A 13,823-nucleotide genomic window follows, 5' to 3' on the forward strand; every position below is an offset into this window, starting at 1 on the left:
TACATACCTGCAAACCTATGTTGCAATAAATCAGCTGTGAAGCAATAAAGGAATTGAGGGAAGACATCTGTGTGATTCTGACCGGTCACCCAATGCGAGCTCTACTCAACGATCCAGTATAATTTATCATAGGAAGCCATCCTTTCCTTACACCGCCGATGATGATGATGATCTTGTAACATTTTAAATAGAAGTTGAAAAGGATTTGCAAATCATTGTATTCTGTTTTGTTTACATTTTTACACGTCTTAACTTCAGTGGATTTTATTGTATTGCAAAATTCTAGCTCCTGAAAAAAAAGTCTGTCATATTTGGACTGGTCAGAAATTGCTCCACTTATTAGAATAGAATTGTCAAATTCTGCTATTAATGCTGCAATTAGTAGAGAGACTGTTTTGTCTCTGGTCCCCCCCCCAAATTTTCTTTTTGAAAGGATTTATCTTGGCCTCATGGAATTTGAATAGGGTAGTGTCGATATTTTTTATTTTTAGTTTTTCCTGCATAGCCACTCTTGGGCGGGTGAGGGGCTTCAATTTACATAGTGAAACCTCAGATTCATTTTTCAATCAAATCCCTCAACAACCAGTTATTAATATATTAACTCAATGCATATAGTAAACATGTGGGTCTTTTATTCAAAGAGAAAGGGAAATAAAAGAGATTGTAGAATACTTGGTGCTTATAAAATTCACTTTCATGCGGTCAACAAAAAACACAAACAATATGCCTGCATCCGCCTTTTGGTAGGGGTGTTACGATCAGTGTTTCATGCCACTGATACTGATTCTTATACGAGATTATTTTTAAATTTTAGAGCGGCTTGCTATTGATTATTTTAATAATTTTTTAATCTGTCTTTTTTTAATTAATGGATGAATCAGATAAAAAAAAAAAACACAAAGAGTGAGTTTCTCGTTGGCTTCAAAGTACGATCGTTTTTGTGATAGACAATGGACGTTTGCCGATTTGCCGATCACATACTTGCCCATGGAAATTGACCCATCGCGATCGGAGCGCCTCAAAATAATCATTCAAAAATATGTATGTTCACATATACCATATTCAGGTCATGATTGCTTCTGACAAACGTGTCTGAATGCTGACCGTCTTCAAACTGGAGTCACAAAGACTTTGCAATGTCAAGAAGCGTTCCAAATATTTTGAATAGAGTGTGCTTATCATGACGTACGTAGCTTTTGGAGGAAGAAAAACCAAAATTGTTGAACCGTGTTTGGTGTCAAGCGTTTGGAATGACAAGTTTCGCTTTTTTGAAAAGGAGGAAGTTGTCCTTTTTGCACACAGCTTTCTCACCTTCCTGACGTTTGGGGTGTTTGTCTTGAAACGGAGCTGCTGTAGACGTGTTTGAAGGACTGAACCTTGTGGTGTGACCATCAAGTCATACTTATGTATGTTTAACAAATTTGTTATGTAAATCTTATGCAGATTTTTAATGTCTTTTATATTGTTGTGCTGTTTTTTTCCCCCCTCCTCTTCTTTTACACTTGACATTTCTGCCTCATTTGTACCTCTATGTATTTGCTTCCCAGTTTTTTTCCTTGCCACCGAGGAGTTTTTTAACTACCTCAGTGACTTCAACCCCAGAGATTGGAAAGTCCACCTCTGAGTCTCCAGGCCCTGCTTCCACAATGGAAGGTGTGTAGGTGGAATTGAGGAGGTCTTCGAACTATTCTCCCCACCGACCCACGACGTCCCCGAGTCGAGGTCAGCAGCACGCCATCTCCACTGTAAACAGTGTTGACGTTGCACTGCTTCCCCCTCCTGAGACGCCGGATGGTGGACCAGAATTTCCTCGAAGCCGTCCGGAAGTCATTCTCCATGGCCTCGCCAAACTCCTCCCACGCCCAGGTTTTTGCCTCAGCAACCGCCGAAGCCGCGTTCCGCTTGGCCATCCGGTACCTGTCAGCTGCCTCCGGCCAAAACGGCCCGATAGGACTCCTTCTTCAGCTTGACGGCATCCATTACCGCCGGTGTCCACCAGCGGGTTTAGGGATTGCCGCCACGACAGGCACCAACGACCTTACGGCCACAGCTCTGGTCGGCCGCCTCAACAATGGAGGCGCGGAACATGGTCCACTCGGACTCGATGTCCCCCGCCTCCCCCGTGACGTGGGAAAAGCTCTGCCGGAGGTGGGAGTTGAAGCTCTTCCTGACAGGGGATTCTGGCAGACGTTCCCAGCAGACCCTCACATAGCGTTTGGGTCTGCCAGGTCGGACCGGCATCTTCCCCCACCATCGGAGCCAACCCACCACCAGGTGGTGATCAGTTTACAGCTCCGCCCCTTTCTTCGCCCGAGTGTCCAAAACATGCGGCCGCAAATCCGATGACACGACTACAAAGTCGATCATCGAACTGTGGCCTCGGGTGTCCTGGTGCCAAGTGCACACATGGCGTTCATTATAGAAAATCCGTGTCAAGCACAGAAGTCCAATAATAGAACACCCCTCGGGTTCAGATCGGGAGGCCGTTCCTCCCAATCACGCCCTTCCAGGTCTCACTGTCATCGCCCACGTGAGCATTGAAGTCACCCAGTAGAACGATGGAGTCCCCGGAAGGAGCGCTCTCCAGCACTTCCTCCAGGGACTCCAAAAAGGGTGGGTGCTCTGAGCTGCCGTTTGGTGCATAGACACAAACAGTCAGGACCCGTCCCCCCACCCGAAGGTGGAGGGAGGCTACTCTCTCGTTCACCGGGGTGAACCCCAATGTGCAGGCGCCCACAAGTTTACCTACACCTGCTCGAGGCCTCTCACCGTGGGCAACTCCAGAGTGGAAGAGAGTCCAGCCCCTTTCGAGAGGGCTTGTACCGGAACCCAAACTGTGTGTGGAGGCAAGTCTGACTATGCCTAGTCGGAACTTTTCTGCCTCGCACACCAGCTCGGACTCCTTTACAGCCAGAAAGGTGACATTCCATGTGCCAAGAGCCAGCTTCTGCAGGCGGGAATCAGACCGCCAAGTTCCCTGCCTTTGGCCGCCGCCCAGCCTACACTGCACCCGACCCCTTTGGCCCCTCCCACAGGTGGTGAGCCCATGGGAAGGGGGACCCACGTTTCCTTTTGGGGCTGTGCTCGGCCGGGCCCCATGGGCGAAGGCTCGGCCACCAGACGCTCACCTTCGAGCCCCGCCTCCAGGCCTGGCTCCAGAGGGGGGCCCGGGTGACCCGTGTCCGGGCGAGGGAAAAAGAAATCCATTGATGTTTTTCTTCATAAGAGGCTTGTGTGAGCCGTGCTTTGTCTGGCCCCTCACCTAGGACCCGTTTGCCATGGGTGACCCTACCAGGGGCATGAAGCCCCAGACAACATGGCTCCTAGGATCATAGGGGCACGCAAACCCCTCCACCACGATAAGGTGACGACTCACGGAGGGGGAACAAAACACGAGTGGAAAAATACATAAAAACAAAGAGACAATGAAGGTAGTAAAACAAGCGTGCTATAAAAGACTAGATTTTATGTGCATAAATATGCAGCAAAACAATAAAGAGAGTCGCCTAAATTCGTTCCAAATTGATTCTGCCCTAATATTCATCCATTCTTAATTGCGGTTGTCATCAGCATCACACCAAAAATCGTGCCCCCGTTATTAATCATCACGATGGATGGCGAAAGGAAGACTGACCATCTCGGTACCCCCAGAAAGTACAGAAAACAAGTCATTGATGTCTCGCCAGCATACACTAAGGTAACGCACAGCGCTGATTAAAAAAAGCATACAAGTAAAAGTAAAAAAAAGAGCTTCATCGTCTTCGTCTTCCTCCTGTGCATTGAAACCATCGAAGTCTTCCGATTGGAATAGCGTTAGTTATCCTTTGCCATACACTTTCTCAGTATCTCTTTCGTCGTCGGTTGCGACACGTATAGCTCCAGAGTAGACGGGACCACGAAATAAAGAAAAGGGTGACGCAACACAATGTCATCAACATCGACTGCCTTTAGCTTAAAAGCGGCATCACATGCATTTCTTTTGTCCCCCATAATGACGGTTTGTGTATAAAAGCTTCCTTTCAGTAATGTCGGTCTTGATCTCGTTCTGTCTCATCTTTGTGTAAATTTTACGGCATTATTTGCCTGGCGGATGGACATGCGATCAACACACCACTTTTCTCCCCAGTGACCGTGTCCATACATCCCTCCGCCCAGCAAAGCGGTGCCGCACAACAACAGTCCACAGCCTTTTTACGAGTGTATAAAAGTGATCAAGTCGTCACAAAAGTCACGGAAAAAATCATATATAAGCCGCACCGGACTATAAGCCGCAGGGTTCAAAATTTGAGAAAAAAGTTGCGGCTTATAGTCCGAAATTTACGGTATATATATTATAAATAATGTGTGAGTGTGAATGCTTGTCTATATGGAATGGGACCCAAGTGACCCTAATTAGGACAAATATTTCTACTCACTTCCATGAAATATTGGAAACGTTCAAACACTTGAGGCCATTACAGCGTTGTGCTTCCGCATCAGCACTAGCGATCAATAGATCAATGATGAGTAAGAGAAGGATGTATCGCCATTAGGGCAAGACCACTTGCGTTGCTGAGTGAGACAGGAGTGTGCCCGTGTGAATTTTGCTATTAAGAAGGCTGAAACACAAATTAACCCTCCAAGCTGAAAAGATCAATTAACCATTGCGCTGTGGCTACACACAACTAAATCTCCTGCTATAAGCTCGTATTTGTCTTGTGAAACCACTATCCTAACTTTCATGGATGCAAAGTGCAGCCACATACAGTGAGCTACAGACTTTTTGTTGTTACCAAGTCTTCTCAGGGCTGCATTTTTTTTATCTAATTGTGCAGACTTGGAATGAATGCGTGCACATTTTGAGTCACATTTGGATATTCATGTTGCTCCCACTTCACAAATTCCGCCACTGTGAAAATAGCTCCTCCACAAGACACTATTATATATGATTACACACACTGAGTTCCATTTGGACCAGCCAGCTGGAGAAAGGGGGGGGGGTATAGAAAGATAAATGAAATGTGTGATGGTGTCAGGCAATTTTAAAGGCTACATTTACGAAATAAAAGAACACTCCATCAGTCAGTCTGACATCTAAGTCACAAGTAAAATCTAAAGAATTGGGAAGCCTTAAAAAATACATGACATTTGGCTCACAGCTCTATAGTGAGTTCAGAATTACATTTAAAACCACAACGCTAACATTTATGTAATAATATGAAAAATTAATACTTTGCATGATATTCAAATCTAAAGCAATAAAGTTTTCTTTACTGAGAATATGCAAGACACACACAGAAGGCTTCATTCAAAACAACAGGAGGCTTATGTTAGGATTTGAATTACATTTTTTTATTTAATTTGATCGTTAATTTTCTTAATTGATTTATTTTGCTCATGATATGATGACAAACTTAACTTGTGTTGATTTCACCACCTTCAACTTTTAAGCCTTCCAAACATAGCAATAAGATTGCTTTTGGCTTTTTCAATTACTAAGGTTTTAAAGGCTTACCCATTAGAACAGAACAGATTAGGCTTCTGCAATTAATGTAAACAAATGCAAATTTACTAAATATGAGTCTCTATCTGTTTTTTTCCCTTTGTAAACAGAGAATTACAACCTGGGGTAAGAAAAAACATTTTCATCCCGCTGTCAGATGTCAGCATGTTAATCCATAACAAATATTTTTTATAGCACATTTCGGAGCTACATCTTCAGCACAGTATAAAGCAGCCACAGAAAGAAATAGAGGTAATTGCTTGACAGCAATTTGAAGAAAAACGACAAATATTGTGATTTTCCATGTATAATGCACAAAATACTTAGTCAGTAAAATTCATAATTGACGCATTCAGCCATCCTGCCCAACACAGTCAGTAAAATTCATAATTGACGACACATCGTTTTACGCGATGGTGCAATCCTTGATGGTGTGTTATTGTCAAATATTGTTTGTTTTTTAATCTCCATCGCAGACCAGATATTATACGGAGGCCGCCATGACAGTATGCGCAGAACGGATGCGAAAGATACGTCAGCTATATAAAGAGCGGGAGTTCAGTTCTCTACCTATGTTTGTTGTCAATCGCGCATCGCATTCAGCCATCCTGCCCAACACAGTCAGTAAAACCCGTAATTGACGACACATCGTTTGATGCGATGGTGCAATCCTTGAGGGTGTGTTATTGTCAAATATTGTTTGTTTTTTAATCTCCATCGCAAACCGGATATTATACGGAGGCCGCCATTACAGATGCGCAGAACGGATGCGCAAGACACGTCAGCTATATAAAGAGCGAGAGTTCAGTTCTCTACCTAAATGCGTATTACAGGTAATATTTTATTTCACAACACTTTGCCTTGTTCCTTTCTTCTCTGCTGTTCACTTCAAACACGCTCCATACGAACACAATGCTCTCGTATCAGACGCTTGCTCGATCACCTGCTCGTTTGCTGTCACATTGTACCCTACACAAATCCGAAACATTTCTTTGCTATCGAGTTTGCTAGCGCATGCGCAGTGATACTGACCGGCAGAATAACATCCGGTTGTTCCCAAAGATGATCTTTTTTCTGAAATAATTTTACGTTTACGGACTTAAGTAAGAGTCAAATTCTTTTTTTGTATTATACATGGGTACAGGCTTTTTTCCAGCATCGACATGACATTTTTAGGGTACGTATTATACATGGGGGCGTATTATACATGGAAAATTACAGTATATATATATATATACACACACACGCAATTAAAGGAACTCTTTATTTAATGTATCGGCTTCAGCAGATTAAAAACAATTATCAATACTGATTTATAGATATCGTAATTACCTTCTATCTAATATTCTGGCTTGACTGAGTTGTTGCACAACTATTTTGCATGGGTTTTGTTGGAAATATTTTTGGGAAATTAGAACAACCCGTGCAACAGAACAGACTTTGTTCACTGCTGGCGCTTCCGCTATTGCATTTCACGTTATGTTTTCCTTAAGCAGACTTTTGTTAACTAAATTACAAAAAATGTTTTTGTTGAACATTTTAGGCTGTATAATGAGATCTATAAATTGCATGCCATCGACACCCATTGTATGTGTGTGACTCCCACAACACGCGCACACACACGCACGCATGCGCACACAAACACGCACGCATGCATGCACACACGCGCACTCACGCACACACACACACACACACACATTCCTTTTTTTATACCCATGAGGGTGCCGTGTTGCGGTTTAAAGGAAGGTTCTGTGCAGCAAGTAGACTTGGATGGGATCTGTGACTTCCAGGAGTTCTGGACAGTTGCTGATAGCCAGAGTGTGCTAGCACAGCCAAGAGACAACCCCGCCCCCCTCCCCTCCAATTTCCAGCCTCTGTGCTGCTAAACTCACTGCTTCGTAATTATACTTGGTAATAAGCAAAACCTACTTTAAACCCTACCGTTTTATTGATATGGTAGAGAAGGAAATTATTTATTTCCTCACCTACTCGTTGCATTTGAATGGCTTCAGGAGGTTTAAGAGCCCTCAAACTACCGCTAGGTTCTGTAATTAAAGCTGATCCTTCACTAATGAAAGTGCATCCTGTGAACAACAGCTGGAGCTGCCACTTTAAACCGCATTCAATGCTAAAATGGTAAAAGTTACTTTGAGATCTGTTGCTACCAACTTTACTTCACTCCACTAAAATGGAATTACAACAGTGCCAACCTTCAACGCTTCCACGTCTCTCATTTGCTCTGTAAGGGCAACATTTTAATAAAAGGTTTCATTGACGAAGTTTAGCTTAAAGTCTATTTTAAAATCTGCTGACAATAACTACAAAATAAGCTAGCTGACAAGTCGTGGGTGAGTCGCACACAAATTAAGAGTCGAATAATTTTCTTGAAGTGTGCAGTGTTTTTTGTGTGTGCAGTATTGCATTTAATAATTTGCAAAAAGATCAAGTTCTACCATTTACCATTAATCATAAAAATATGATAAAAATAAAAAGCAGACTCTAAAATATATCAAAGATAAGTGGGTTAAACTATTTCTCACTGCAAGGTATCAAAAGTTTGGGACCTTTGAAAACCCCAACACAACCCCAAAGCTAATTAATGACATTTCATCTCTGATCTGTTGTTCCATCTGGAATTGTAAGGGGAAAAAATAGTATAATTACAGGGCATTGTTTCTTTTGCATTTTATTGAATGAAAGTATTACCGTAACTTTTCATGTATAATACGCCCCCATGCATGATACGCACCCTAAAAATGGCATGTCGATGCTGGAAAAAAGCTTGTACCCATGTATAATACGCACCCAAATTTTGACTCTTACTTAAGTCCGTAAACGTAAAATTATTTCAGAAAAAATATCATCTTTTTGCGCAGCTGCCCTATTGCCTAATTCTTCTGCCACTTCAATGACTTTCTTTTGAAATGCCTTACTATAACTTGCTCTCTTTAACCATTTTGATGAAACTGCTACCGTTTTTTTCCATGTATAGTGCGCCCCCATGTATAGTACGCACCCCTAACAATGGCATGCTGATGCTGGAAAAAAGCTTGTACCCATGTATAATACGCACCCAATTTTTATGAATTTTTTTTAATTTCTTTTTTAATTTTTTTTTTTTTTTTTTTAAGTCCCAAAGATCGTCACACACGCAGGGAGGCAATGGGTCCCATTTTTAAAGTCTTTGGTATGGTCTTAACTAGGCTGGATGTCATTTTTTTGTTGGCGTTGATTTCTCCGACTGCCCCTAAACGCACCACCGCGCTCCGTGCGCACACGGCGGCTCTGTATGGGAGAGACGTTGAAGAGGAATAAAAACACCCTTGGAAACCAAAACTTGCCCCTCGTCGTGACTCGGAGCCGCAACAAATGTTTCGGATTTGTGTAGGGTACATTGTGACAGACGGCAAACTAGCAGGTGATCGAGCGAGCGTCTGATACAAGAGCATTGCGGTCGTATGGAGCGTGTTTGAAATGAGCAGCAGAGACGAAAGGAACAAGGCAAAGTGTTGTGAAATAAAATACTACCTGTAATACGCATTTTGTTATTTGCTGATTGAAACTGCTAATTAAACTGTGAATTGAAACTAATAGGTGGAGAACTGAACTCTCGCTCTTTATATAGCTGACGTGTCTTGCGCAACCGTTCTGCGCATCTGTAATGGCGGCCTCCGTATGACGTCCGGTCCGCGATGGAGATTAAAAAACAAACAATATTTGACAATAACACACCATCGATTGCACCATCGCATCGTTTGGTCGTCAATCGTCAATTATGAATTTTACTAAGTGTGTTGGGCAGGATGGCTGAATGCGATGCGCGATTGACAACAAACAAGAAGAAAGGTGAGTTTTATTTCGGGGGAGATTTGTCATGTCTCGTCCCCAGTTTTGCTATGTGTCTAGGTTGCCATAGTTTCTGTTCGTGTCACCCCGCTCTTCCTGTGTCACCTCAATCGATGTAACGTGTTTTGTATTTAAGTCCTGTCTGCCCCTCGCTCACCGTTGGATCATTGCATGTGTTACTGTCATTCTGTTCCTGTCTTTGGTAATGTCACCCTGTCTTTTTGTTCCACGACTTTGTCGGTCAGTCCTGTTGTTGGTTTTGTTGTACCATGACTTTATTTTAAAAAAAAAAAAAAAAAAAAATTAAAATTTTTTTTCTTTGTACCCATGTATAATACGCACCCCAGATTTTAGGACAATAAATTAGTAAAATATTGCGCACTATACACGGAAAAAAACGGTAATTAAACTGAACTCTCACTCTTTAAATAGCTAACGTGTCTTGCGCATCCGTTCTGCGCATCGGATCCATAGTGCGCATGCGCAGTGACACTGCCTCCGTATGATATCCGGTCTGCGATGGAGATTAAAAAACCAACAATATTTGACAATAACACACAATCAAGGATTGCACCATCGCATCAAACGATGTGTCGTCAATTATGGATTTTACTGACTAAGTGTGTTGGGCAGGATGGCTGAATGCGATGTGCGATTGACGTGTCTTGCGCATCCGTTCTGCGCATACTGTCATGGCGGCCTCCGTATGATATCCGGTCTGCGATGGAGATTAAAAAACAAACAATATTTGACAATAACACCATCAACAATTGCACCATCGCATCAAACGATGTCGTAAATTATGAATTTTACTGACTAAGTGTATTGGGCAGGATGGCTGAATGCGATGTGCGATTGACGTGTCTTGCGCATCCGTTCTGCGCATACTGTCATGGCGGCCTCCGTATGATATCCGGTCTGCGATGGAGATTAAAAAACAAACAATATTTGACAATAACACCCTCAACAATTGCACCATCGCATCAAACGATGTCGTAAATTATGAATTTTACTGACTAAGTGTGTTGGGCAGGATGGCTGAATGCGATGCGCGATTGACAACAAACAAGAAGAAAGGTGATTTCAAGTTTTATTTCGAGGCAGATTTTCTTCATAAATTGTTGTACCCATGCATAAATTAGTTATATTTTGCGCATTATGCATGGGAAATCACAGTATTGAATGTGCTGTTATGACAACAGTGTAATTCTGCTTCACTCTGAAAGCTGTCATTGTGCCAAAGGCAATGTAAGGCTAAATTGATAAGAGTAAGAAAAAAAATAATCATGTCGGTTGAGCACAACTGTCATCCGACCACACTCACATAAGTTTAATGATCCGTTCGTTATGGCCAGGCTCTCCCAATGACTGCCAAAGTGAACCATGCAGGCACAGAATGCTGATCATTGGTTTGTCCCAAATGGCTCTATTTGGCTGAAGAATCTCACACATTCAGGGAACACGTGACCCTTGTCTAATACGTTGTAGTACCCCCTCAGGTCTTGCCTTTATGTGAAGAGTTTGGAAATACTGTTTGTTCTAGTATATGGCAACACACTTTGTTGAGCTTTTATTGCAGGGAACTGAGGCTAATTTGTTGGCCTATTAAGCGTATTTTTTGGCCAGTAACAACACAATCAGATTATAGGTAAGTACATTGTGATGATAAGACACTGATGAAGAGTTTTAACAGTAATTGGAAGCACAGACATATAAAAACCACTACCACCTGAGTCGGGTATCTTCTTTCCGACTCTCTCAATGTGTGAAATGAAATGTTTGAATGCAATCTTTCCCAATGCTACTGGAACAAGCGGGTCAATCAAGAGCTTGACATGCTCTCAGGAAGAAGTTTTAACTCATACCACCTGTGTGCCTAGCATGCAGCATTACCCATGGGCGTCTGCTATCGATCCAGCCCCATCAGTTTGGTTGTCAGGGATGCCTGGGGCTGAACAGGTCTGGCAGTGGAGAGCAGGAGCACAAATGTAGCAGCACGAGAGAAGTCTGGGCCACTACTCTTTCCATGAGAAGCGTTTGAAGCTTCGGAAGAATAAATCAGGACAAACACAAGCAGGCTGCATTGGTAACGTAAACAGTTTCCAGGGAAGCTGTCAACTTGGCCCTTTAAATGTTCTCGGACAATTTACTCTGTGATTTGATATGATGACTTGGAGCCAATCCAGGGTTTGCCCGCTTTTGTGCCCAACGTCAGCTGGGATAGGCATCAAGCCACCCATCTGTTCCCCTAATGAGGGCGACCACAAAAGAACATGGGCGGGTGGGCGAAATTGATACCCTGTTCATAAAAGAGTGTTTTTTTCTTCAGGATTCAATTTACCGTAAATTCCGGACTATAAGCCGCGACTTTTTTCCAAAATTTTGAACCCTGCGGCTTATACTCAGGTGCGGCTTATATAAGGATTTTTTCGTGATTTTTGTGATGACTTGATCACTTAAAGATTCAAGAGTTTTTTATTCACCATGTTTGAGCGTGGCGGCTCGGTGGCGCACTGGGTAGCACGTCCCTGTGTGGAGTTTGTATGTTCTCCCCGGGCCCGCGTGGGTTTTCTCCGGGCACTCCGGTTTCCTCCCACATCCCAAAAACATGCTTGGTAGGCCGATTGAAGACTCCAAATTGTCCCTAGGTATGAGTGCGAGTGCAAATGGTTGTTTGTCTCTGTGTGCCCTGCGATTGGCTGGCAACCGGTTCAGGGTGTCCCCCGCCTACTGCCCGATGACGGCTGTGATAGGCTACAGCACGCCCGCGACCCCCGTGGGGACTAAGCGGTTCAGAAAATGGATGGATGGATGTTTGAGCGTGCCAAACAAGTTATTTGACTTCGATAAAACACACCCTCTGTTCAACATTTAGGTGACTAACAACACTCAGGACATGTGAAAAATGGCAAAAAAAAAAAAAAGCTTTTCACTTTTATACACTGCGGTATCTTGAAAAAAAAAACGACAACAAAAATACTATTTTGAAACACTACTATGGCTGCTGCTTATTCTGGCTGTGTTGCTTGTGACTATTAGTAGGAATGCACGCTAGGCCTCTAAACCCTTTCTCTTACTCTGCCATGTGACTCAGAGATTACACAAAGCAGTGGCGCTGTTTGGACCATCTGCATAGTATTAAAACCCAATCAATCAGCATTTAAATTCAATTCTTCTGACATTTTGCTCACCAAAAACAAGTTGTAATGAACGTGAACTTTTAATGCATTTTATTCAGAAGGTTACTTTGAACCCGAGGCTTAAATGGCGCCGTTGTAGTGGGTTGACATAATTCACCCGGAACCTAAGTTCACGTTACAGAGTTCCGGTGGGACAGTTTACACGTGTGGGACTTTCCTGTTTAGAGTAGGGTGTGTTAGGATCGTAAAGGGAAAAGAGTTTTTTACGGCCTCCGGGGCGCTCTAGCAGGAAGCAAGAGCGAGACAGACGAAGAAGAGATAATGCGCCGAAGAAGACGTGCTAGTTTGTCAAGACGGTTGCATCACTCTTTTCTTTATTTCGTGGCCCGTCTACTCTGGATCTATACGTGTCGCTCGCTAGTTTTGTAATGTAATTTAGCGCTTCGTGCATGAATAAAATTAGCATGAACAGACCCTCATCACACTCGAAGAAATGGATAAAAGCGATGAAGAGAGACTGAGAAAGTGTGAGGCGAAGGATATTTAACGCTATTCCAATCGGACGCTGAGGAGGAAGACTTCGATGGTTTCAGTGCACAGGAGGAAGATGAAGACGATGAAGCTCTTTTCTTACTTTTACTGGTATGTTTTTTAACGAGCCCTGTTGGTGTTGTACTACCGTGTTGCTGCCGTGTTATCGCCGCGTCTCAGTGACTTTTACCGGGTATGTTTTTTTTAATCCAGCCCAGTAGTCTTGTGTTACTTCCGTGTTGCTGCGGTATTACTGTTTGGAAAGAAATGTTAAGGTATGTTATTAAAACTTTAAAAAAGCTTTCTGTGTCCAGTCTTTCTTTGTTAATAACTCGCGTTGGAAAGAAATGTTAAGGTGTGTTATTAAAACTTTAAAAAAGCTTTCTGTGTCCAGTCTTTCTTTGTTAATAACTCGCGTGCACACTTCCTTGTTGCTGCGGTACTACTGCTGCGTCACAGGCAATGTTTAGAAAGACATGTTAAAGTATGTTATTAAAACTTTAAAAAGGCTTTCTGTGAACAGTCTTTCTTTGTAAAAAACGCGTGTGCACGTGCGGTTTATAGTCCGGTGCGGTTTATATAAGAAAAAAACTGAAATATCCCCCAATTTTAGCTGGTGCGCTTTATAATCCGGTGCGGCTAATAATCCGGATTCTACGGTACTGTAATTTACCGACTCTACAATAGAGTTGAACCTTGACCTTTACGCATGTGTTAAGGTCCCATGTTTTTCACGTACTTGTGTGTTTTATTTTCTGTTATTCCATATCTAAAACATGCACGTTAGATTAATTCAACTCCTAACTGGCCATAGGTGCGAATGA

At 42.8% G+C, this 13,823-nt stretch overlaps 1 protein-coding gene across 1 annotated transcript in view; it reads left to right on the plus strand.

Moving 5' to 3' along the window:
* The window catches only part of LOC133165344 (activated CDC42 kinase 1-like), a 79,373-nt gene extending 65,856 nt beyond the window's left edge, over positions 1–13,517 (plus strand). Inside the window, exon 18 of the mRNA XM_061294918.1 lies at positions 11,209–13,517. Within this exon, the coding sequence (XP_061150902.1) occupies positions 11,209–11,320 (112 nt within the window). The 3' untranslated portion in view covers positions 11,321–13,517. The remainder of the gene's footprint in view (positions 1–11,208) is intronic.
* Positions 13,518–13,823: the final 306 nt, after the last annotated feature.

This window comes from Syngnathus typhle, linkage group LG13 (genome assembly GCF_033458585.1).
Source record: "Syngnathus typhle isolate RoL2023-S1 ecotype Sweden linkage group LG13, RoL_Styp_1.0, whole genome shotgun sequence".
NCBI classification, from domain to species: Eukaryota; Metazoa; Chordata; class Actinopteri; order Syngnathiformes; family Syngnathidae; genus Syngnathus; species Syngnathus typhle.